The 26,321-nt window shown below is 41.7% G+C and overlaps 1 protein-coding gene across 1 annotated transcript in view; it reads left to right on the top strand.

Annotated features, from left to right (window-relative positions):
• PIKFYVE (phosphoinositide kinase, FYVE-type zinc finger containing) overlaps positions 1-26,321 on the top strand; it is a 97,594-nt gene that overhangs the window by 56,151 nt on the left and 15,122 nt on the right. Inside the window, 20 exon segments of the mRNA XM_030579913.1 lie at positions 1,567-1,707; positions 2,093-2,219; positions 3,689-4,872; positions 6,273-6,373; positions 9,579-9,650; positions 12,816-12,966; positions 12,968-12,988; positions 14,616-14,794; positions 15,386-15,401; positions 15,403-15,438; positions 15,440-15,501; positions 17,605-17,712; positions 17,825-17,980; positions 18,982-19,010; positions 19,013-19,071; positions 20,456-20,516; positions 22,932-23,087; positions 24,340-24,460; positions 24,964-25,059; positions 25,490-25,573. Coding sequence (XP_030435773.1) covers positions 1,567-1,707; positions 2,093-2,219; positions 3,689-4,872; positions 6,273-6,373; positions 9,579-9,650; positions 12,816-12,966; positions 12,968-12,988; positions 14,616-14,794; positions 15,386-15,401; positions 15,403-15,438; positions 15,440-15,501; positions 17,605-17,712; positions 17,825-17,980; positions 18,982-19,010; positions 19,013-19,071; positions 20,456-20,516; positions 22,932-23,087; positions 24,340-24,460; positions 24,964-25,059; positions 25,490-25,573 — 2,960 coding nt within the window.

The raw sequence follows: 26,321 nt of genomic DNA, 5'->3' as shown, positions 1-26,321 counted from the left end.
TCACGACCCAAAACTCCAAATAAGTTAAATCTTTTTTTGTTCCAGTTTCAACTTTAAATATAAAATTAAAAAATTGAAATGGAAAATCAAAATGTTATGTTCCAAAAAGCTCAAAATTGAATGTTTCAGCCTTATCTAAATGCTTTCTTTCAACTTTTGTCTAAGGTTGTGTGTTTTCATCTAATGTTTTTGTTGTGGACAAACTGGCATTTTCCAACAGATGAATTTTTTCCAACAAAACACAACTAGAGCTGATTGGAAGCCTTTGGAAAAATTGCAGTTTGCACATGCTATGAGACTTTAGACTTTAGCTGGTAAAATCCTTGAAGATTCTGTTTGAGCCAAACAAGCTTCAGCCAAAGTCTGAGCTGGACTTTCTCTTCAGCTCCAAGCTGCCTTGGACAGTGCCAGGTCTGGGCACCACACACATCTCTGCAGGGAGGCTGCATAGGACACCGAAATGGCTAGGTATGACCCTGGCTGTGGGTGCTTAGTACTTCTGCAAATCAGACCCCAGGGTGTCGGCTTAAGTGCCCAGAAAATTAAGAGAACACAGCTAATGACCAGTTGTGAAAAATGTGGGCTGGACTGCTGTTTCACAAAGCCACAAGGATAGAATCTAGTTCTCCAGAGCAGCATTCAGTTGTCTTACCCATGACTGTCCTTTTCTCTAACTGCAATTCCCCTGCTTCATTTATTACCTACCTTCCAATTTCTGCAACAAATTGGACTAGTATCCTACAGACAAAAGTATTCTTTATACGGTATACTAAATGAGGGAGGGGTTCTGAAGAAACAGTAGTATGTGATCATGCAATTAAAGATTGAATCCTAATGCATATGCACAAGGGAGCTGAATGACGTTGCCTATGCAACCTTTCGTTTTGCTCCCTTAACGTTATTTTAACGTGTGTGTGTGTGTTTGTTTTATAGGATTTGTCTACATGGGGACGGCTCAGGAAGGTTAATCTGAGTTAATGAAAGATGAATCCACATGAAATTTGCACCTTTCATTAACTCAGAATGATTTTCCAGAGTGTCTTAGGCAAACAAATCCATACAATAAAGCTACACAGAAGTATCCATTATGTTTTAGCATAGTAATGCAAAAAACTAAATTGAGTAACTTGCTAAAATCTCAAAGTTCCATTGTTTTTAATCTACTGAATGCACCTCAACGCAACATATAAAATCTTAATATGCAATTCTTATTGATAAGGGGTTGTCTTCCTGCGTTAATGATATCAAGCTAATTAAATTAAGCCTCTATTTAAAGGGACACAGTAAAATTCACACAACATTGAGAGGGAGAATGGGAAATGTACATGTTTATGCATTTGACTGCACTTTCTGGTCAGTCAGTTTCTCCTGTGTGCATTGGCCTTTCACAGTAACAGGAGAGAGAAGCTAATTATATATAAAATCATTTGCATAGGCATGATGACTCAAGGGCCAGTTTAGTGCCTGAAATGACACAACATTTGAAAGTAACTAGATGTGTGACTGCTTCACTTTTTAAAAGAAATTAGATCCCCGGTAGCTGTCATACTGTCTCTTGGTATCTAGGAAAGGGAATTCTTGAAGAACTATGTGCAGCGGATAGTGGATGTCAGGCCTACCCTGGTTCTGGTTGAGAAGACTGTGTCCCGAATTGCCCAGGACATGCTGCTGGAACATGGCATCACTCTGGTCATCAATGTCAAGCCGGTGAGTACTTGGTCCCAAACACAGTAACAGCATATGATACTTGCACAGGATCATGTTGCTGTAATAAGTCATGTCTGGTATGATCATGTTAAACAGGCTAAAATGCAATGATAGCTGGAGTGTAGTTAAATTATTATTTTATATTTCTTTAGAATAATTTCTCAAATATGAATTTTTAAGCAATGAAATTAGTGTTACCCCAGGGATGCAACCCAAGAGACTTCAAAGTTAAGACTGACATTTTTTCCTTAATTTGCTCTAGGAAAACACTATAATTAGATAAGCCTAAGGCATTAGCTTAGGATGAAGTAGCAGATACAGCTTGGAACATTTTTAACTTATAACAGTATTGTGCCCTATTCTATTGTTCTATGCACGTTTACAGCAAGTATTAGACCGAATAAGTCGGATGACTCAGGGAGACTTGGTGATGTCAATGGATCAATTGTTGACCAAACCACACTTGGGAACCTGTCATAAATTTTACATGCAAGTGTTCCAGTTACTTAATGGTGAGTAGAACCTGGGTGTCCTAGCTCATTTGCCTGCAGGCCACATCCGACCCACGGGACTGTCTTACCTGGCCCCTGAGCTCCTGGCCCGGGAGGCTAGCCCCTGGCCCCTCCCCTGCTGTTCTCCCTCCCCCTCAGCCTCAGCTCAATGTGCTGCCGGTACAGTGCTCTAGGTGGCGAGGCTGTGAGTTCTTGCTGGGTAGTGCAGCTGCAGAGCCGCAGCCTGACCCCGTGCTCTGTGCTTCATGGTGGTTGGCTCCAGCTGGGAGGCATGGCTTTCTGTCCTGGTGCTCTGGGCGGTGTGTTTGTAGCGCCACCAGCCACTGGTGCTCCAGGCAGCGCAGTAAGAGGGCAGGGAGCGGTTGGATAGAGGGCACGGGAGTTTAGGGGTGTGGATAGGGGTCGGGGCGATCAGAGTGGGATCGGAAGGTTGAATGGGGTCCAGGGGACTCAGAAAGTAGAGGGGGGATTGGATGGGGTGATGTGGGCACAGCCTCCCCTAACTGGCCCTTCATACAATTTCGGAAACCTGATGTGGCCCTCAGGCCAAAAAGTTTGCCTGCCCCTTATCTAATGTTTTGCAAAAAATATGAAGAAATGATCTATATTATGCTGATCTCCATATACAATACATGAAACGAGCATCTAACAAGGGGACAAAAACCTCTCATTTGGTTGGGAGCCTAGGGGAAGAAACTTCAAGTATAATATTTTTAACGTTTTAATTACAGAAACAAAAGGCCAGTGCAGCAGGGAAGGCAGCATAAATGAATACCTCAAGATAGATTTAAAGCTTAGCCCAATGAGTTACGTAACAATGGGCTGCTTCCTGGCTGTGATAACCTTCATTTCCCCCTAACACCCCCCTCCCATGCACCCACACTCCTCAAATTCTTCTAGCTAGAAAGAAGCCAAATCAAGGCATTTGCTCTCAAAGTCTGTAGGCTTTAGAACATCATGAGTTAAACAGTGGAATAGGTAGTGGAATCCCCATCATTGGAGATTTTTAAGAACAGGCTAGACAAATACATAGACCATCCCTGACAAGTGTATTTAATCTTGCCTCAGCATGGGTGGGATGGACTAGGTGACCTTTGAGATCTCTTCCAGCCCTACACTTCTGTGGCTTAGCTTAATCTTGGTATATTGGGAGATTATGCTGCTTGTTTTGTTTTGTTCTGTCCTGACTGGATTCAAAACCTAGAGGAACTTGAGTGGCAAAGGAAGGGACAGCGGAGGCTAACTTTCCATAAAGAAACCTAAACATATACAACTGGAGCCACACCCTTGCTTTGGACTGGGCACAAGTTCCTGCAGCGGTGTTGCAATAACTGGTTGTGTCTCTAGTTCCAACTCTTACATCATAATTAGCGTTCCTTTTTGTCATAGGAAAACATTTCCGTTCTGCTGCTTACTTGTGAAATGTGAGAACCGCTTGACCCTCACTGTTTTCCTCCTAACTTTTCTAGATCAAACCAAAACCTTAATGTTTTTTGAAGGGTGCCCCCCACACTTGGGCTGCACCATCAAGCTGCGTGGAGCTGCGGACTATGAACTGACCCGAGTGAAGGAGATCCTTATCTTTATGGTCTGTGTGGCTTATCATTCCCAGCTGGAAATTTCTTTCCTTATGGACGAGTTTGCCATGCCCCCATCTCTAACTAAAAACTTCCACACACTGATTGAAAGCCAAGGATATGAAAATGGGCACCAAGACCTCTTTAATGGTGAGGAGTTTAGCACAGTGGTCAGGGATGTTGAACTCTCTCCTGAAAAAGTGCCCATGGTCTCGGAGTCTGTCTCTTCCGATGAAGCCAGCACACTAGAACAAAGAACTTTGTTTGAAGAGGATCAAGATGATGATGATGATGTCCTGCGAGAGGGTTCCTCTTTAAGGCACCAAGAGCTTCTCAGAATGGAATATTCACTGCCAGTGTCAAGCAATATTACAACACCAGTACCAGAATCGCGGCTACCCTTCCATAATACGGACCAACACCCAGGCACTCTATACAGTCAGCATCTGGAGACTCTGAAGCAGCCAGGTGACCTGCAGGATTCCAAAAGCCAGATGAGAGTCTTTAGAGACCCTCTGCAGGATGACACTGGTTTGTATGTCATGGAGGAAGTGACTTCCTCCGAGGATCGCCTCAAGGCCTACTCCTCAGCATTTAAACAGGAGCTGAAAGATGTTATTCTCTGTATCTCACCTGTGATCACATTCCATGAACCTTTTCTTCTAACAGAGATGGGCATGAGGTGCCCTGCCCGGGATTACTTCCCAGAGCAGGTCTATTTGTCTCCTTTCCTCAACAAAGAGTATAAGGAGCTGGAGAGCAGAAGGAAGAAACAGCTGTTAAGGGATCTCTCTGGACTGCAAGGGATAAATGGAAGTATCCAGGCAAAAGTCGTCCAGGTTTTGCCCATCCATGAGCTAGTTAACACTAGAATTGCAGAGCATCTGGGTGATAGCCAAAGCTTGGCCAGAATGCTGGCAGATTACCGGGCCAGAGGAGGAAGGATACAACAGAAAAATGCAGATCCCTTTGCCCAGTGTAAAGATGCATCTGGTGTTCCTGGAGGAAAAGCTGGAGGCAGAAATGAAGAGGATGAGAGAGGATTGGTTCGGGGTGAATCTGTTTGGTCTCATAAGGTAATAATCTAGGTTTTTACCTCTTGTTTTTGTTTAGTGGTGAGAGAAAGAACATACTTCTGAATATCATATTTAGGAACAGGCCAGGCATAACAAAAGTTCATATTGGACTGCAGTGCTCTGTCATTTTTGATGTCAGCTTGTTTAATCACCACATTGTGGTCTCTAATTGTGAGTGATGTGACCTGAGGATTGTGGGTGGAGGGGGCTTGCAAGGCATTTGCTCTCTGAACCACTAGGAAGAGCAAGAACTTGGTACATCTCATTACGAGCTCAGTTTTACATGCTGGGAGTGAATGTGCTTGCATCCACAATTGGGGGCTGAATTGTGGGATGGGAAGAGAACAATCTCCATCTGTTTAAAAGCTGTTTGTTTTTTCTCTCTTTGTACAGAGTAATTGCTAATGTTGATATTGTCTCCTAGTGGGTTTGGTAGCTAAAGGTCATGAATGGTGTCCAGTTAGAATAAAGGATAGTGGAGGATGTAACTGCAAATATTTTTAAAAATCTCTTTAATATTCTAAATATCTGATCCAGATTAGTTGGAAAAGTGTCAAGAGAATCTTTTAATGAAAATGTACTTATAGCCTTTCCCTTAATTATACTGCCTTTGAAATATTACAATTCTTTGTGTGCAAAAACACTTGTGAAGAAGCAATTTTTTTCATAAACAGGTATCTGTTTTCACAAGTGGATAAATCTTCTGGTTTGCTATGAAATTGCTAACTTCTGCCTGGGGGGAATCTCGCAGCTCCTCTTGGGATGTGATGCTTTTTTGCACTAGAAGCTGTGGTTACTGGCAGAAATGGCTGAACTTCATTTAGAGCAAACAAGTGAATACTTGCCAGTCCAGCTGCCCAGCACAAAAATATCTTCATTGGTTAACTTTTTTTTTTTTTTTTTTTTTTTTGTGGTGTGGGGTTATATTTATATTGAAGTTTTAGCAGCAAAGTAGTAAACCCCATGTGGGGGGTGTGTGAGGGGTAATCTACCTTGTATATTCTGAATAATTGAAATCTTGTGTACTAGAAAAACTGTTCTTGCAAGGAGGTAAGCAGCAAATGTCAAGATTCAGGCTCTAGATTTCTTGATCCAAAGGATTAAATACATAAACTTGTGGATTAAAGATCCATAAACTGTCACAAACTGTTCAAGGGCTTCCTATTCCTTAAACTTTTGTACCTAATTGGTTGTGCTGTAATCCAAAAAAGTCCTCCTTGCATAAGTTTACCTAGAGCTCTAGGTGGAAACTTAATATCTTGATTAAAAGTAAATCCAACAACTGGGACAAACACAGAATCTCTCACTGAATAAAATCCATTCTATGCAGCTTTTAAGTGTAAACTATTTTGTATTGGTGGAAATATGTGGTTGTAATGGCTAATGGGTTGTCTTGTCAGGTGGACTGTCTGAGTCCAGTAAACCATCAGAGGCTGTGTGTTCTTTTCAGTAGCTCCTCTGCCCAATCCAGCAATGCTCCAAGTGCCTGCGTTAGCCCATGGTATGAAATGAATTTCTTCTTCTTCTCTATGGCTCTCTTAAAATACAAGTTTAAGTACTAATATTTCTCTTATATGAAGGCAAGGTCAGTGCTAATTCCTCTGTACAGCTTCACTAAGGACGCTTGGGAAGGCAGCTTAGCCCTTTTTAGGGTTGCCTGTCACATTAAGTTGTGTATGATTAGATGGATTTGAGTAATGTCACTTACCTTTTGTAATGCTTAAGGCAGGAGTGGGGGGGCGGGGGAGAGGGAAAGAGCCCAACCTGTAATTCAGTGCTCTAACTAATCACTGCTTTTGTAAGTGAGCCTGATGAAATTCATCCTAGAGTACTTAAGGAACTAGCTGAAGCGGTCTTGAAAGTGTTAGCAGTTATCTTTGAGAGCTTGTAGAGGGTGGATGGCTGTCCCAGAAGACTAGAGAAGAGCAAACATAGTATCTATCTTTAAAGGGGGAACAGACCCAGGGAATTAGACACGTCAGTCTAACTTTAATACCGGGAGAGAGAGTGGAACAAATTAATAAACAATTAGTTTGTAAGCACTGAGGGAATCATGTTTATAAAGAATAGCTAGCATGGATTAGTCAAAACCAAATCCTTCCAAAGCAACCTAAAGTCCTTATTTTATAGGGTTATGACTAATGGATTAGGGGAAGCAGAAGGCATGATTTATCTTTTTTTAGTAAGGCTTTTGTCACAGCCCTACATGACATTCTCATAAGCAAACTGGTCCAGATGAAAACATGGTCCAGATGAAATTGCTATAAAGTGGGTGCACAACTAGCTGAAAGACTGAACTCAAAGTAGTTGTGAGTGGTTCCACTGTCAAACTGGGAGTATGTTTTTAGTGGGGTCCCATAGGCGTCAGCCCTGTATCCGATAGTAGTCAATATTTTTATTACTGATGTGGACAATCGTGTGTGGGGAGTATGTTTATAAAATTTGCAGATGACACCAAGCTGGAAGGATGTTGCAGGTGCTTTGGAGGACAGGATTAGAATTTAAAATGAACTTGACAAATTGGAGAATTAGTCTGAAATCCGCACTATAAAATTCAATAAATGCAAGTACAAAATACTACACTTAGGAAGGAAATATCCAAACATGGGAAGCAATTGGCTAGGTGGTAGTATTGCTGAAAAGTATCTGAGGGGTTATAGTGGATCACAAACTGAATGTTAGTGAGCAATGTGGTGCTGTTGCAAACAAGGGTAATATTCTGGTGTGTATTAACAAGAGTGTCATACACCGATGAGGCCTTCGCTGGAGTACCGTGTCCTCTTCAGGGTGTCACACTTTGGGAAAGATATAGACAAATTGGAAAGAGTCCAAAGGAGAGCAACGAAAATGTGAAAAGGTTTAGAAAACCTGACCTATGAGGAAAGGTTAAACAACCCCGGGCATTTGTAGTCTTGAGAAAGACAAGGGAGGACCTGATAAGTCTTCAAATATGTTTAAAGGCTGTTTTTAGAAAGGAGAAAGTGATCAGTTGTTCTCCATGTTCTCTGAAGGTTAGGACAAGAAGTAATGGGTTTAATCTGCAGCAAGGGGAGATTTAGGATTTAACTATCATGGTAGTTAATGGAATAGACTTCCAAGGGAGGTTGTGGAATCCCCATCATTGGAGTTATTAAGAACAGGTTTGACAAACGCCTATCAGGAATGGTCTGGGTTTACTTTGTCCTGCCTCAGCAGAGGGAGCTGGACTTAATGACCTCTCAAGGTCCCTTCCAGCCCTACATTTCTGTGGTTCTGTATAGTAGATTTTAATGTAGTGATTGTTTGGGGAGTGAAATCTGTGGAATCTCTGTTGGGCAGGTTGGTACTTGTAAATTCAGAAGTTTCTTTTTCTTTTCTAGTAGTAGGGCTCCAGAATGGGGTGTAGACAATCTACTACAATCTAAATATTAATACAGCTTTACTCACCTACTGAGGGCAGGAATTTCTTTGTAGCAAGTAGCATTTCATATTTTAATATCTGCAGAGCTAGCTGTGAGACTGCAGGTTACTGGCAGACTTTAGTGTAATCCTTAGCTGTTACTCTGGGTAGGGCTTGTCCCCAAACAGCCAGTGCAGTTGGAGGGGATAATGGAAGTAAGGGTGGCACCAGTATGGTATTACCATCCTTACTTCTGCACTGCTGCTGGCGGGGGTGCCACCTCCAGAGCTGGGGTGCCCAGCCAAAAGCTGCTTGCTCTCCAGCCACTCAGTTCTGAAGGCAGTGCAGACAAATAAATGTGGCCAATACCACGGACTCCCCTGCAACTCTCTTTTTGTCAGAACCCCCAATGTTGAGAGATGCTGGTTTCCCCTGTGAAATTCTTAATTAGGACAAGGGGTCAAGCGGCAACCTTTGGCATCCTGCCCTGTTGGGGTAAAGTTGCTGGCAGGCCGGGCTGGCTGGCTTGTTTATCTGGAGCGGCTGCAGGCATGGAGCCCCGCAGCTCCCACTGGCCGTGGTTCACCAATCCAGACCAATGGGAGTTGTGGGAAGCGGCGCGGGCCAAGGGATGTGCTAGCCACTGCTTCTCACAGCTCCCATTGGCTGGGAACGGCATACCGCAGCCAGTGGGAGCTGCGGGGCTCCATGCCTGAGGACACTCCAGTTAAACAAACCGGCCTGCCAGCGGCTTTACCCTGATGGGCCGGGTGCCAAATGTTGCCAACCCCTGGTATAGGGTAAAAGCCCATACAAGACCAGATTTCACTGGGTGGGGGAGAGGAGGAGACCAGATGTCACGGACCATAACATGTTTTTCATGGCCGTGAATTTGGTAGGGCCCTACTTTTGTTAAAGCAGCAACACTGATTGATTCTAGACAAAGCTTCCGAATTTTGGTGCCTAAAATGAGTTATCCAAATCAGTATTTAGGTACCTAAAGTGGCTCTTCTTTTTTCCAAAGTTGCAAAGCAGCTAAAGTGCCCATTAAAATCATTTAGAGGGGATCAGCTGGGATGCTGTCTTCAGTACATCTGAAAATCATGCCTCATTCGGTGCTCAAATATTGATTAAAATTAGTAACTTCAGATACCCACGTTTGAAAGTTCTTCGCCATGAACTTTAAAGGCACACATGTGTGATGATTGCCGAGATAAATGTACTTACTCATGAGCGTTCCCATGTTGTAGTCATTCCTGTAATTTATACCTCTCAAACCAATGCAAGATCCTTCCCTCTGAAATTCTTTGTTCTTCCTCTACATCAGGATTGTGACGATGGAGTTCTATGGGAAGAACGACCTCACTCTAGGCGTGTTTTTAGAGCGGTATTGTTTCAGGTAAGAACTTTTACACTAGAATATCACCTGTGCTTTTAAAGTCTTCAGTAGCCTCATCAGACTGAGATGTGCTTTCCTTACACATATACATGAAGTATTGTATAGTTTATAGAGAATTGTTCTCATAATGTGCTTAAAAAGGTATTCATATCCTGTGAAAATCTTTGGCAAAACATTTATTTAGAGCAGGGGTCCCCAGTGCAGTGCCTGTGTCCTGGCCAGTGGTCGAGCATCTGCCGAAATGCCACCGAAATTCAGCAGCATTTCAGCGGCAACGCCTCCGGATGACGCCGCTTGAAAAGATTGGGGACTACTGCTTTAGAGACATCTCTGCTGAATAGGTCTTCTATAATTCTTTTCCGTTTGTTTTATTAGGATGCTTGCAGGAAAAAAAGGAAGTGTTTCTTAAAGTATGTTCCTTCTGTCTACTCCTGCTGCATTCTTACAAGTGAAAATGTGCTCATATTGTTACCTCTCTCCTACCCATTTGTTTAATCTTCCGATAGTGGCCAATGCCAGGTTCCCCAGAGGGAATGAACAGAACAGGTAATTATCAAGTGATCCATCCCCAGTTGCCCATTCCCAGCTTCTGGCAAACAGAGGCTGGGGACACAATCCCTGCCTAATAGCCATTGATAAACTTATCCTCCATGAGTTTTTTCTAGTTCTTTTTTTGAACCCTGTTATAGTCTTGGCCTTCACAACATCCTCTGGCAAGGACTTCCACAGATTAACTCTGTGTTGTGTGGAAAAAATACTTTCTTTTGTTTGTTTTTAAACCTACCAGCTATTTCATTTGGTGGTGCCTAGTTCTTGTGTTAAGAGTAAATAACACTTCCTTATTGACTTTCTCCACACCAGTCATTTTTTTATAGACCTCCATCATATCCCGCCATTTAGTCATCTCTTTCTTTTTCCAAGTGAAAATTCCCAGTCGTATAATATCTCCTCATACAGAAGCCATTCCGTACCCATATCATTTTTGTTGTCCTTTCTGAACCTTTTCCAAATCAATATCTCTTTTTTTGAGATGAAGTGACCACATCTGCATGCAGAGATGTGGGCGTTCCATGGATTTATATGGAGGCAATATTTTCTGTCTTATTATCTATCCCTTTCTTAATGATGTCCCAATATTCTGTTTGTTTTTTGACTGCCGCACATTGAATGGATGTTTTCAGAGAACTATCCACAATGACTCCAAGATCTTTTTTTGAGTGGTAACAGCTATTTAGACCTCACAGTTTTTATATGTATAGTTGGGATTATGTTTTCCAATGTGCATTACTTTGCATTTATCAACACTGAATTCATCAGCCATTTTGTTGCCCAGTCCACCAGTTTCAGAGATCCTTTTTGTAACTCTTCACAGTCTGCCTGGACTTAACTATCTTGAGTAGTCTTGTATCATCTGCAAATTTTGCCACCTCACTGTTTACCCCCTTTGTTCCAGATCATTTATGAATATGTTGAATAGGACTGGTCCCAGACTCTTGGGTGACACCACTATTTCCATCTGAAAAATGATCATTTATTCCTACCCTTTGTAGTCCTATCTTTAACCAGTTACCAATCCTGAGAGAACCTTCCCTCTTGTCCCATAAGTGCTTACTTTGCTTAAGAGCCTTTGGTGAGAGACCTTGTCCAAAGGCTTTCAGAAAATCAAATACACTCTATCCAATGGATCCTCCAATTCACATTGTGGACCCCCACAAAGAATGCTAGTAGATTGGTGAGGTATGGTTTCCCCATTAGAAAAACCGTGTTGATTATTCCTCAACAAATTATTTCATCTATGTGTAGTTAGGAATATCTGATACTACATGAAGTCTATATGTAGTTTTAGTAGGTCATAATACATGATATACAATGTTTATCATTATAGGCATGACGTGTTTGGTTTTGTTAGCTTCTTAACAGATTCTCTTATGCAGTGTTTTAAGTAATTTTCTACTTCATTTTGTCCCCTGTATGAATCTGTCTTTATTTATATAGGCCACCCTAAAGAATGTGGTTACTTTACTGTTGACACAGCTGCATTAGAAAGATGCATATGAGTAACTAAGATAGAAGCGTATCATTCTATTAAATAAAATGAACAGAAGACAGAATGTTAAGCAGGAAGGAAGGATTGTAGTAGATATGCTTAGGATTTAATAAAGGAATATGCAGTCAATTTCTCTGAACTATCATAAGTTGCTTTTATATTAAACTGGGCTACTAAGTCAGCTTAGGTGTGTTTGGAAACTTTAGTCCATAAAACCTTTCCTCTCTAGGTTACTGGCCTGATGCTCTCCTGATTTGAGAACAAGTGTTTGCTATCTGATAAACATTTTGTACCATATGTGAAGCTGGGTGCTAGGCCCATTCCCATTTCTAGACAACAGGGCCATAGTCCCTCAATGCAGTGACAGCTCTTCAGGGTAGACATAGTCTTGAAGTTGAGAGCTGTCACAGCCACTGCCTAGGGTGTACCTACTCTGTGGGTAACTAGTATCGGTCTCTAGTGCTGTTAGCCTTGTATGTGTGTCAAATGCCAATTTAAATCTTTTTTAAAAATCTAGATCAAATTTTGACCTGTGTGTGTCACTTTTTTTAATTGTAAGTTGCTGCATTCACTACTCTTGAAACAGTGATTGGTGCAGGGTAACAGTGTTCCCCTGTCAGAGGGGAAAGCCTGGATGCTAGCAATGGATAAACATCAGTGTGAAACTACTGAGTGCAAGTTTAACCCTTGGAAGGCTCTCTGATAACCAGTATGGCCAACGTTTTCAGAAACTAGGTGCATAGACACAGGTTCCTAAACCTATATTCAAACACCTACACTGGTTTCTTTTCCCCACATGGGAGCTCAGCACTTCTGAAAATATTGTTCCTCATTTGAGTGCCTAAATATAGACTTGCGAGCTTAACTTGAAGCACTAGTTTTTTTTTTTGTTTGTTTTTTAAATCTTGGTCTGCAGCAACAGATCTCACTGTAAATAAACTTAAAATATTTAAGATAACTTAGAAATGGGTTGGAAACTTGGTCGTTCTGTACGTCTTGGAAGGTGAATTTATTGCAATGTGATGAGGTATGCTAGGGCCACTGACAGTCGCTTTCAAGATTGTCACATGTAACACACACGTCCTCACAACTCAATGTCCCCACTTCTTTTCTTTAAGGCCTTCCTACCAATGCCCCAGCATGTTTTGTGAAACACCGATGGGGCACCACGTTCGTCGCTTTGTCCACGGGCAAGGCTGTGTGCAGATCATACTGAAGGAGCCTGACTCCCCAGTCCCAGGATACCAGCACACACCATCCTTACCTACTCTGGTGTAGATTGTGCAAACAGGTAAAGATTAAGAGGAATATTCTGATGCTATGGTAGCAGAATCCCAGGTGTGATAGGCCTTCATGCAGGGGGCAATGCCTTTCAGAAAGAACTGTATTTTCTCAGAAGTCACAGCTGAAGTAATACTAGCAGCTTCTGATCTGTATAGGTGCTTCCAGATGTAACTAAGACTAACCCTACATGACCCACTGATGCTGTTGGGTGTGGTGCTCCCAGGATATGTACTACAGGGGAAATGGCTACTTCTGCTTGAAAAAGACTATCACATATTTTTTTGAAAGGATAAATAGCTTTGGATAATGGTGCTGACAACTGGACCAAATTAGTTCAGACGCCAGCAGATGAGCGCTCCATTGATTTTAAATGGAGTCGTTCCCACATGTGGCCAGTAGAGGTTGTGGCCCCCTAGCCACAACACAGCTTGTTGAATGTTGAGGTGGGGAAAGACAAAACTCCACTCTCCTGATGTACTGGTCCATTAATTGACCTAAAACCATCTCCTCCACAATGTACTCGTGGTATTATTCACTATACATAGTGTGTGTCTGTATCAAGTCCAGCCGCACCTGCTGTACTCTGTTTCAAAACTATCTACAGATTTTCTTTGTTCAGCACTTAAATGCTAGATGAGAGAACTGCAATATTAGATGAATTTAATATCCTTTTTAAAAACCTAAAATAATTACTGAAATAACATATAGGGCATGTGCCTTTTCTTGTAACTTCAGTAATCTTCATATACTTATTTAAGAGAGTTAGCTAGATGTCCCCTGCAGTTAAAGCAAACTTCTGTTTAATTTTAGAAATCTACTTATAATCACCAGTCTCTTGAGTGAATGTTATTCAAGACCCCCTAAATTAATTTCATGTACATTTAAACAAAGTACATAAAATAGCCATTTTGCTATCTAGAAACTATATAGAATTACTACTGTAAGCTGAATATTTGTCTGACTTAATGCTGTCTATACTGGTTTATATCCTGATGATGGATTTAAAAGAACTGGAGGAAATCAGTGTGATAGCTAAAGGCAGATGAAATCACGCATGCAGAAAATATCCCATATATAAAACTTACTTGCTTGTTAACACTCCTAATGCTCTGTTTCTAAATGGAAATATGTTCAACAACAGTAAAAATATTGACCATAAAAATAACACACCTAAAATTGCAAGCAGTATTACAAATATAGAAGCTAAAGTATTGGAGTACTCAATGGAATCTTCACAGCTCAGGCACTTGATAAATGTTTTAAGGCACGGCAGTACCGTGAAATTGGTGTTGCTGACTAAACCTTGGTACAAGTGATGCCACTAGACAAGGAAATCACTTTTTACAAATATAATCAGACATGTTATGGTGGGGAAACATCTGCTTTCTGGGGCAAGTATTCTTATATTGCTTTAATAACCAAAATCTCTCCTTATCAGCACTTCTTAGCTTAAAAACTGACTGCGCGCGCGCACACACACACACACACACACACTTCACGTTTCTAGAAACATTTTTTGAATTGCTTGAATACCACATCACTGCTTGGACTAGGCTAGTTTTACTTAAAGTGTACTCATTGCTTCTCCCTGAGTCATTGGTCCATTTCAATTAAAATCTGTTTTCAAATTTCAGGTCACACCAGTTGTCCCACTTTCCAATGATTCTTGGTCCATGTCATTTGCAAAATACCTTGAATTGAGATTCTACGGGCACCAGTACACGCGAAGAGCCAATGCAGAGCCTTGTGGTCACTCCATACACCATGACTATCACCAGTATTTCTCATATAATCAGATGGTAGCATCTTTCAGGTAAGGTTTCGCTTCCAGATTCCACCCCAACTCTGACTGCATGGCCACCTAAAGTGCTTGGGTCAAGCTGAATGAGCAACCCTAATACTCCTGTCCTCCTCCTAATTAATTAATCTTGAGCATGTCAAAAAGGAAAAGGGACAGTGTTCTATACTATAGTTTGTGCCTCTGTTCTAGAAGAACAGCATGTCTAGAAACTGGCACTATCTAATCACAGTGTTCTATTCAGTGCTGGGAGACGGGGGGTTGACAGTAGTTCTAGGAATAAGGGACTCAATATGATGGAACCAGCAGTCCATAGGCCGGCTGCACTGGGGGGAAAATGATCAATCTTGTGTTACCAAACTTTATCCTGCTAGTTATAGCATGGTTTGGTGTACCATTTTACATAGTAGCTAAACAGCACGTACTTGATAGTGTCCTGGAAGGCTGAGGTATTTCAGGGACCGCCAGGTACCTCCAGGGCTCTTTCTAATACTCTGTGCTCCAATTGAAGGAGAATCACCAACAGCAAAAGGGTGGGAGAGATGCAATGGAGCGGGGGTGGTGTTTGTTTTCATTTTCACACAAGGTTGTTTTTTATGCTCTTAGCTATTCTCCAATCCTGGCTGCTGGAGGTATGTGTCCCACACCCTAAAATCTACAATCAAACGTCAAGCTCCATTAAAGGTTACTATTCTGCAGGATCTGAAGGATTTCTCTCAAAAGTATGTCCTTGTTTTGTTTTTCTTCACCTATTTTGGCTGCCTCTTCTTATTTATGACTTAAACCTTAATTACTAGAGGAACTGAAGCCATTCTTGCTGAAGAAACTAGAGAAAATATCTGTTAAATACATTTGCAGTAGCTTAAAATATAAGAGCTTGTAGCAAAACAATTAATTTAAATGCTTAAGAGTAAGGGAAATAAGGTTCCTGTACCAGCCTAAACTCTGACCCTCTCCACCTATTGTCTAACGGTATGTCTACACAGCAGCTGGGAAGTGCGGTTCCCAGCTTGAGTAGACATACGTGTGCTAGCTATGCTCGAGCTAGCACAGTAAAAATAGCAGGTGGCCCCAGTGGCCTGGGTCATGACTCAGGCTAGCTGCCATAGTACAATCTGATTCGACCCCTGTGTACATACTTGGGCAGCTTGTCCATGCCGCTGCTCCCACATAGCTATTTTTACTGCGCTAGCTCAAGCAGAGCTTGTGCATCTGCCCAAACTGCGAATAGTACTGTCCAGCTGCTGTGTAGGTATACCCTGAAGACTTTCCTCCTCCCTGTATGGCCGGTGTAATTATACTTTCTAATGTAGCTGAACTAAAGAGTTTTGGTCCTATGTCTCTTAATTTAAAAAAAAAAAAAAAAATTGTTCTGATTTCTATGTAGCTATCTTAAGTGGCCAAATGTGTTCTTACAGAACTTTTTTAAATAATCATTGGAAAGGATACATTGTCAGAAAGCTGATCCTGGACGCATACTGTAACAATGAAAATCCTCAACCTATAAGCGAGATTGCTATCAGCTCTCAATACTCAAAAAATGGGTAGGAGACGCTGTACTTGGAAGCTTAATTTGAAAAGACACACAAGTGACCAAAAAAAAGTATCCAGGTTCTTCGGTGTGTTGTTTTGAACTGTCTGGCCTTCTGATGCTCTCAACTTGTGATTTCAATTTATAAAATATTAAAAGAAAATATTAAATTTGTTTCCTGAGCCACAGCAGTTTTACTGATTGGTTTGATGTCAGACACTTTCATTGCCACCTAGTGTTTATTTTTAGCTGACTCTTATTGGGCAGCAGGGGATTGAATGTAATTTGATTTGTTGCCTCAGACTGCAGAAGAAACTGCTTTTAGATTGTTTGCAGAGTTGGAAAAGATGAGTGAGAACTGGCAACTTATCACAATCTTCTGACTACTGCAGGGTTCTCAGACTGCTGATCTCTTTTTAGTATCTATTTGCTACTTGTCATAATTCCAGCAGGTTATTCTGTTCAGTACTGAAATATTTGAGAAATGGTGAGAAGAGATGCTCTTTCTTACTTAGCTCTGGTTTTCTACATTGTAGTTCAGAGCCATAGGTTATCTTTAAACCAGGAAGGTACAACAATGCTCAGTTTGCGTTGTCATTCTTAGTAGACAAAGATGATAAATGTATTCTAGCTGTTTGTTACCTTAACTCTGCTTTCTTCACAATGGAATACTCTGTCATGAATGAGTCCTGTTCTACGCTGGGGGGTGGAAAGGGATTGATCAAAATTACACAACTTCAGCTATGTGAATAACATAGCTGAAGTTGACATACTTAGATCGACTTACCGTTGTTTTCTTCACCGCGGTAAGTCGACTGCTGCCGCTCCTCTGTTGACTCTGCCTGCGCCTCTCGCGGTGCTGGAGTACAGGAGCCGACGGGAGAGCTCTCGGGGATCGATTTATTGCATCTAGTCTAGATGCAATAAATTGACTCCGCTGGATCGATTGCTGCCTGCCAATCCGGAGGGTAGTGTAGACATACCCTGAATGACTGTGTGCACCTCAAAAGGGCATGCCGTAGTTTAATAATCTGGTCAGAATATCTTCATGATCTTTTGGAGTCTACAGAATGCTCCATTTAAGGGACCAGTCTTGCATTTTGTTCATGAGAGTAGACTTACTCACTCAAGTTGTCCCACTGAAGTTTAATGGGACAAGCTGTTACAGAGTGGGGATAGGTTGCAAAACTCTAGCATCAAATTTAAGTTTGTGTTCTACTAAAGACCACTTTGGATCATATTTTGGCTCTGAGACTCTGAAGGGTGTCTGAAATGTTTTATCCTCTTACCACAGGGTATCACAGGTATACCTTGCTGTTGATGATCGTCTCACTTCTTTGAAAACTGATACTTTCAGCAAAACAAGGGAAGAGAAGATGGAGGACCTTTTTGCACAAAAGAGGTAACATGCTGCCTTCGGCTCCAGTAAAATGCAGGTGAAATAGAACATTGCTGGTACCAGGGTACACATTGCTGGTGGCAGAGTACTGAAAAATCTAAATTTTTCTTGACAGATGGAAGAGGTAGAGTTTCCGGAACTGGATTGAGAAGATCCAAGCAAGGATGCTTCACCTCTTTGGACCCTCTCAGCAGTTGCAGTCAAGTCTTTGGAGTCTCTGATGAGCTAAAAAACAGAGCCTCTGTGAGATGCTGCAGGCCTGGAATAACAGGTACGAAAAATGCTAGCAACCTAGGTAGGAGATCCTGCTGCACTTTCTCCCTATCAAGTTTGTTACTACCACAGTATAGCAAGATACTGCAATATTTGCTAATGATTAGTCATATTTACACGTGAATGTTTGAAGGTGAAAATTTAATAAGTAGAGTTATATTTATACAGACCCACTTGTAAATGGCTAGACTTCAATGAGTGGCATTATAGATTATCTATTTCAAGCCCTGTTGTAGAAATTGCACAGGACTTACTGAAGAATCACAATGTGTATGGGAAACGCACAACCGAAGTAAAGGTAGAAATGAGGAGGTAGCCCATATAAGGCAATTGATCCTCTGCACAACACTTTGAAGTAATCTCACGCTGAGCAATTCTGAAGAGACCATTATGAACACAGGCAATTATCTCATTTCTCTATTTCACTTGTAATTGTTTAAACAATCCCACGTGGCCCATGTGTGACTGAAATACTTCTGATTTCAACACTATGGCTCCTACTGTGAAGTGCGAGGAAAATAAATTATCTGTTCATTCTAATTGCAACCTTTTTAGTCACACAGAACATTTATTAGGTACCAGATGTGACCAGAAATATTATGAAGACACACATTTGACTAAACCTCAGCATGGACAATCTTTAGAGATTGTCTGAGGGCTTGTCTGTACTACCGCTTAAGCCACTCCCTAAGCGATGCAAATTACATCAACTTAAGTGCTATTCACACTAGCACTAAGTCGGCAGCAGATGCACTCTCGCCAATATAGCTTCCACCTCTCATGGAGACAGAGAAATTATGCTGGCAGGAGACGTGCTCTCCCGTCGGCACACAGCAAAATCTCATCCGCAGCTGCATCAGTGCAGCTGCACTGATGGAGTGCGGTAGTGTAGACTAGCCCAGATGCAATTGTTCTAATTGATATACTATTATTATTACTATTACCATAGTGCCTAGACGTCTAGTTGTGGACAACAGGATAATTCTGCTTCTCTTTTAGAGTACAGGATCTCTTCCAGCAGGAGAAAGGTAGAAACGCCCCTCAGTACCACCGAGCCCTGGAAGACTGAGACAAGGTGAAGAAAACAAGGTAAGCTCATTCTGTTACCTTGAAACCGCCATTCTGGTTAGAACCAAACTGATCTAAAATAGCTTCTCCCATCTTTCAAAAAGTTTAAAATAACTTTCCTACTCAGACGATGTTGTATCATAAAACTTCGGAACCTCTGAAGAATTCTAAAACATTACATGTTATCTGTCATTCTGTACAGTTACAGTGAAGAAAATGTTAACTTTTAAAAATATAAAAGCTTACAGTTGTTCAATGCTTGTAAGCTATCAATATGATGTCAATCTAAAAATGAAGACTGGTGTTGACGGTGTTTCCATTTTGGAAGACCTTTTTATGCACTGGCTTTTGTATCAAAATATAATTGTTGATTTAGTTCAGAGGAGGTCGTTTAACGGTTTACCTTCCTGTTAAGTTTTATGGTTCACTCTCATCTTACATGAGAAGAAGAAAACACATGAAAGTAAAGCAAACATTTTAAGAATGTAGAAGTATTGGGTAAAATTCTGATGTAAAGGGACTCAGTGGAGATAGAGAAGGTGTTGAAGGAATTATTGTATCCCAAAGGTTATAGGTTGTATCTGGTGATAAACTCACTAGCATAAAATGAACCCAGTGTCCACATACAAGAAGGAACTAGAGCTAAAAGGAGTTGCAGCATAATCCAGGTTTCAGATGGAAAAGAGGAAAGAATGCAGGATGAAGATAGTGTAATTATAAAGAGGTGGGAAATGGGAGTATTGTAGAGCTGAAATTTGTGTGTTTAAAATGATATGTTAAATACTAGCACTGTAAAACATTGCAAGTGTAACTTTGATAGATATTTCGTTAAAATTGCAGTCTCATAACTTTATAGCATTCTACATGATATTTGTCCTTTCTATGGCCAAAGCTAGCTAACCTTTGAATGAACTCCTTTTTTTAGTTTGAAAATGCATTTGATTTTTTTAAATTACACTGTAAAACTTAATAACACAGGTAATGAGCATATTTCCTTTGGTATAAATCTGAGAATGTCACTTATGGGATATAGTAATTAATAAACACTCAGAACTCATGGCACAGGGCTCTAACTTGAGAGATAATGAAGAGAATGGTCGGCTATGATGGCAGTAACCTAAATCCTACTGTCTCTTTTAGAGTGCAACTCTTACTTTTTACAGACACGAGCAGACTTACAGAATCGTATCTTAAGATTTTCATGTGCTGCTACACATCAAGCATATATGATGGCGCTGCAGAAGCTGAAAATGCTAGGGGTGGATGCAGGGAGGGAAGGCTCTGCTTTTGCAAATGTGATGCTGCTTCATTTTGTATTTGCCCCATCATAGGGGATACAGCTGAAACGAGAATGGGACTACTGGCTGCTTCCTCAGTAATCTGTGTTTGGTTCATCTTTTCATAGATCAGTGCAATGGACGCCTCTCCCCGCAACACTTCTCCAGCCCTACAGAATGGAGAAAAAGGTCTGTTTAGATAATGTGTTCTAGTAAGGACAGGATAGAATTGCTCACCTCATCCCTGTCTCATCTGAAATAATTAGTATAGGTCTGTTCTCAGACTTTCCATTTTGAGACCATTACACTACTATGATACAGATGCATATCTTTTTTTTTCCTGTTTTCAACTACGACATAATGGATACCAGTTCCATGTAAATATCCCTAACAAAGGAGGAGAGAATGGAAAGGCTGCATATATCTGGTATAGAATCAGAATTCTTTTCGCATCCACATGTTATTGTACAAGTTTTCCTGGAAGAATTAATGGCCTTAAAGGTTTTTATCTTAAAACTCCCAAAGGTGCAACATGTCACTGAGCTCTGGAGACTAGTTTGAAACAATGGGCTTGTCTAAATGAACACTGGGGTGTAAATCTACCCCGCACTAGTCTGCCATGTGGACAGTGGTGCTGCACTAAAAGTTCTCTAGAGTGCAGTGACCTACTTCTATTTCACATTGGAGTGATCAATAGATAAGGATGCTGATTGGCACAAACCACTCCCAGCATGACTATTACCACAAGGCAGTTTCTTAAAATGGTTAAGAGATTTTGGTCGTATATCTGGTACTAGTCTGGGTTAACCCTGCCTTGCTGAAGTTCAAAGCTATAACTCAGTTGTGCAGTTGGTTAGTGTGTACTGCAAGACTGATTCATGCATGATGGAACTATTGTCTTAATTGAATTCTGCCATACAGGAAGAATTAAAGCATAAATTGGATTGAAGTACTATAAAGCTTATTAGTGTAAAAATTGCCTTTGTAACTGTCCTCATTGCGTTTGCATTTAATTGTTGCACTCTAATTTTAAGAGATTTAAGCCATTAGCCTCAAGGTTGCAAAGAACCATCAAACTGTGAAATCAACGTAAACTCATGCGGTGATCATTAAGTCTTGGAAACCCATAGCTCTAAAAGAACTGCCCTATTCTTTTCAATGTGTTATTAACTCTAAACCTTAATGAGGCTATTTTAAATATAATCTTAATTATTTTGCTGATTACTTTATTTATCCCTAACTATTAGCAGTACATTAGGTTAGAATGTAGCATGGACTGCTGGAAACAGCTAGTCCCTGTCAAAGCTTGGTTTTAATCTGCCTCTCCTAAATATTGTCGCATCTGAGGGGAAGAAGCTGCATCTCATTCCCATTGCTAAAAACCGTAGTCATCTCCTGGTTCAGATTTTTATACTAAATTGCATATTACGTTTTCATTTCAAAACACACTCGTTATGGGTCTTATACATTGCAAATAGGAATATAATACTTCCAATGCAGAAATGTTCTTGCAAAGTAGAGAAGAATAAGGATTACTGAAAGTGAGATACTGTAACTATTTTTTTCCCATGGAGTCTTTTGAATGGTGGTTCAAGGCAAATTGCATATTATCTCAGTAATATGGGAGCGCCAATGTTTTCAGTTTCTTTCAAAAGTTACAAGAACTCCATCAAGAGGAGAAGGTTGAGAGCTCTAGATTTTGATGTTTATAAAATCTAATTGAAATTTCTTAAAAATTCGTGGGTGAGTATTCCTCTACGGTATCTGCAACCCAAACTTCGTGGGTGAGAACTGCACAGTGACATGGGCTAATCTATTGTCAGAGGTGAATGGAATGCGGTAAATGAATCTGCTGCATAAATGGTGAAAAGAAAACTGGATTTCTTATGTTCTCATTTGTAATATATAAGGATGTATTAGTAACAATATTATAGAAGTTTAAAGTGATGATCAAGTTAAAGTTTCCAAAAGTTCTCTCTAGAACCACTCTGAATAAAACTTTCAAAAGTTTTTGAAAGCGACTTGGCTGCTTAGGCACCCTATTTACTTTCAGTAAATCCCATTAGGAGACTAAGCAGCTGGAGTTTCTGAGGCGTGGTCTAAACTAGAAAATTAGGTTGGCACAACTACATTGCTCTCCCGCACCCCCGAGTGGTATAATTAAGGCAACGTAAGTCCCTCTGTAGACAGCACTAAATTGACAGCAGAAATCTTCTGTTGACCTAGCTACTGTCTCCTGTTGGTGTAGCTAATCCACCTCCCCTGGAGTCCCTGTGGTCGGCCTAGGCAGCATCTGCACTGATGTGCTGCAGCAGCATGTAAGTGTAGACGAGCCCCAAGTCACTTTCAGAACTGGGACTTAAGTGCTTTTGGAAACTTTCCTGCTACCCCACCTAGCATTTGTGCTCGCTCTCATTATGCACTGCTCCTCCACTTTCCAAGTGAAGGGTCTGTTATATCACATACCATGTCTGTGAGGGAAAAATGGTTACTCAAGTGACTGTCAGTTTTTAGTGAAGGGTCCGAGATGGAAGCAGATATTAGTTTTGGTTGGTAATCTCAAATGCTTTCCTGTGTCCTTGTTCTTTTTTGTATGTTCAACAGACGACCGTTTCTTGACAACCCTGTCAAGTCAGAGCTCCACCAGCTCTACCCACCTCCAGCTTCCTACCCCACCTGAAATTGTGTCAGAGCAGCTGACAGGGGGGCCTTCCTTTGCCAGTTCACTCTCTGAACCAGACACCACCAGTAGCTCAGAAGGTACAATTCAATGACGCTCTTATCTCCCTCTCCCTTTGGTTGTGAGACACGCCACGTAGTGCCTCGCATATGAAACTACTGGTTACTAGATAATGTAACTGCCTCGCTAAATGATGGATGGTGCTGAGAACCAAACAGTTCACCCAGCCAACTGAGTGCCTAAAGGTCACCAAAGTGGACTAAATATTCTGAAGTGTGCTTGAGTATTTCAGCATGCTTCAATGGTGGGAACCAAAATAGTGTAAACTTATAGTAATGGTGCCCTGGCTCACAGGTTACATGATACAGGACATCTCATCAACCTTCTTCAAATGGCTGAATGGTACCTAACTGTCTCAAAAATACATGTGCCCCTCTCAAGATACGCTTGTTGCTAAAGGTTCTGCTGCAGCTGCAAAAGAGCTATTGGTTTGTTACTGCATTCTAATGAATGGCCGTGAACCACTCTCCTCCGTAAGGAAGGCCATTGGTATCCTCCTTTCTCCCTATGCTTTCTTCTCCATATCGCTGACCCTTCCCTCTTTGAATGAAGAATAAATTCATGTTCTTCAACACTTAGTTTTGGCCAGAAAGGAATCGTAAGAGAGATGCACACTCCTTTCTCCTGGGACTGAATATCCTGGAGAATTCTTATCCAATGTCAGGATCTGATCTTTGACTTATTTCAGGCACACATCTGTCACAAGAGCGCAGTGCTACAAGGCCATCCAGCTGATGCAACTGAACCAATATTGCTGCATTGTGCACCGCCATCCACCAAACAGCTTCTCTGAGCGAATCTTGATCCAGAGAGACTTTTAATAGGTTGGCTACAAAAAAGGCAGAGTTACAGTGCAAATTTTCACAAGCTGTACTATAATCAGCTTCATGAGACTGTTCATATATTCAGCAGCATAGCTCAGGGGATAACACCTTTGGATTGGAAATTAGGCAATCTGGGTTCTCTTAATCGCTCTGCCACAGACTCACTGTAATTTGAGGCAAGTCACTGTTGGGCCAGATTTTTACATTTGGGCACTTAATGGCAGTCTGCCTTTTAAGAATTTGGCCCTTAACCTCACAGCCTCAGTTTGTAAAGTGGCAATGATACACTTTCACATGTGAATTTCTTTGAGATCCTCCAGTGAAATGTATAATAGAACAAGGAATTTTTTATTTCCCAAGATTACTGCCATGTGGAAGTTCAAGTAAAGTTTGATTGTTCTGGTGTATGCTTCATGACCCACAGTAAATAATCATACTCTCATTCTAGATATATTTGATGGACACTCTTTGGGATCTACAGACAGCCAGGTGAAGGAAAAATCTACTATGAAAGCTATTTTGGCAAATTTGTTGCCTGGAAACAGCTATAATCCCATTCCATTCCCCTTGTAAGTAATATATGGTGCTACCAATGGGCATGAAAATTGTGTTGTGTGTCAAATACCAAACTTATGTCCTGGCTTAGCTACAGAAACTGAAATCCGTGCAACTGCTCTTGCTGAACAGAGAAACTAATAGTCATAACTTGGCTTTCCCTGTACATAAACATCACTGGATTAATAGTGTGTTCATAATATCCAATAGTATATAACTTGCTTGAAGCGAACCCTGTTTTCTCTAACATGTTAACCTTTCTACTCTTCACCACCACCTGTGGTACATAATGGGATTTTAAATTACTCATGTCTGTGGCTAATGTGCCATCTACAAATATTTGTGATGGGAGAAGCCAGTACCTTTACAAGTCCATATGAGGCGTCCAAGTCACAGAATCACTTGTCTGGGGTGTATTTGGTGAAATCTGAACTTCACCAAAAACTCCACCTGTTGCTCCATCACTTGCCTGGAGCTGCTATCATTTTAAGGATAATCTTTTCTGATTTTTATACAGTGACCCAGATAAGCACTACCTAATGTATGAACATGAACGGGTACCCATTGCAGTCTGTGAAAAGGAACCAAGCTCCATCATAGCTTTTGCGCTCAGGTATTTAAATTGATTCACTCTTCTTTGGGTTTATCCCAAATGTCTAAGAAATCTTCAGTGGCCTTTCTGTTCAAGGAACATGTGAAAACCCCTTGCGGCCGCTACTTCTATACATGTGAGACTTTCTTCTAGCCCCATATGAGAGCTCCTTGCGAAATTGAAGTGACAGCCCTTGTACATGGGGAAATTAGACTGTCTGCAGCTTTCTGAAAAATCCTTTTAGATAAAATGACTAGAGTTCAGAGCTAGTTGTTACAGAACAGAGTAAAATAGTCTCTCAAGGACCTTGTGTGGGGTTTGTTTTTTAGCTTCAAGGTGGGGATCATATCTCTAGGGGGTTTGTTCTCCTCCTTGCTGCAGCCTCTGAATTAAAGCAAATGGGTCGGTATTGTAGGAATTGTAACATAAACTGTTAATCTTCCCCTTTCAGTTGCAAGGAATACAGGAATGGCTTAGATGAGTTATCCAAAGCATCTCTGAAGAGCAGTTCTGAAGAAGGGCTTCCACCAAACAGGTGACAGGCGGGCTCATAACAGGCTTGGCAATGTTCTAGAGCAGGGGTGGGCAAACCACAGGCCGCATCTGGCCTGCCAGCCATTTTAATCCAGTCCTCACACTCCTGCTGGGGAGCAGGGTGTGGGGCTTGCTCTGCTCCAGTGCTCTAGCCGAGGAGCAGGATCGGTGGCCACTCCACGCAGCTCCTGGAAGCTGTGGCCTGTCCCCTCTATGGCTCCTATGCATAGGGGCCTCCTGGGGGTTCTGCTCTGCACGACCAATGGGAGCTGTAGAGGCGGCGCCTGTGGACAGGGCATTGCACCGCAGAGCCGTTTTGGCAGTGCCTTGACTTAGGAGCTGAGGGGCGGGGGTGGGGTTGTGGGGAGAGACACATTTTGCTGCTTCCGGGAGCTGCTTGAGGTAAGCATTGCCCGGAGCCTGCACCCCGAGCCACCCTCTGCATCCCAACCCTCAGCCTTGATCCCCCTCCTGCCCTTCGAACCCCTCGGTCCCAGCCCAGAGCACCCTCCTACACCCCAAACCTCTCATCCCCAGCCCACCCTGGAGCCTGCACCCTCAGCCAGAGCCCTCATCCCCCCCCATACCCCAACCCCAATTCTGTGATCATTAGTGGCCCGTTATACAATTTCCATACCCAGATGTGGCCCTCGGGCCAAAAAGTTTGCCCACCCTTGCTTTAGAGAGAGCTGAGTGTGGTCCTGGTTTGAGGGGAGGGGGAGCCAAAATCATAGCTGGGGGGCCCTCTG

The sequence above is a fragment of the Gopherus evgoodei genome, chromosome 11 (genome assembly GCF_007399415.2).
Source record: "Gopherus evgoodei ecotype Sinaloan lineage chromosome 11, rGopEvg1_v1.p, whole genome shotgun sequence".
NCBI classification, from domain to species: domain Eukaryota; kingdom Metazoa; phylum Chordata; order Testudines; family Testudinidae; genus Gopherus; species Gopherus evgoodei.
The sequence above is the reverse complement of the archived record's forward strand: the minus strand, read 5'-3'. Positions and strand labels throughout refer to the sequence as shown.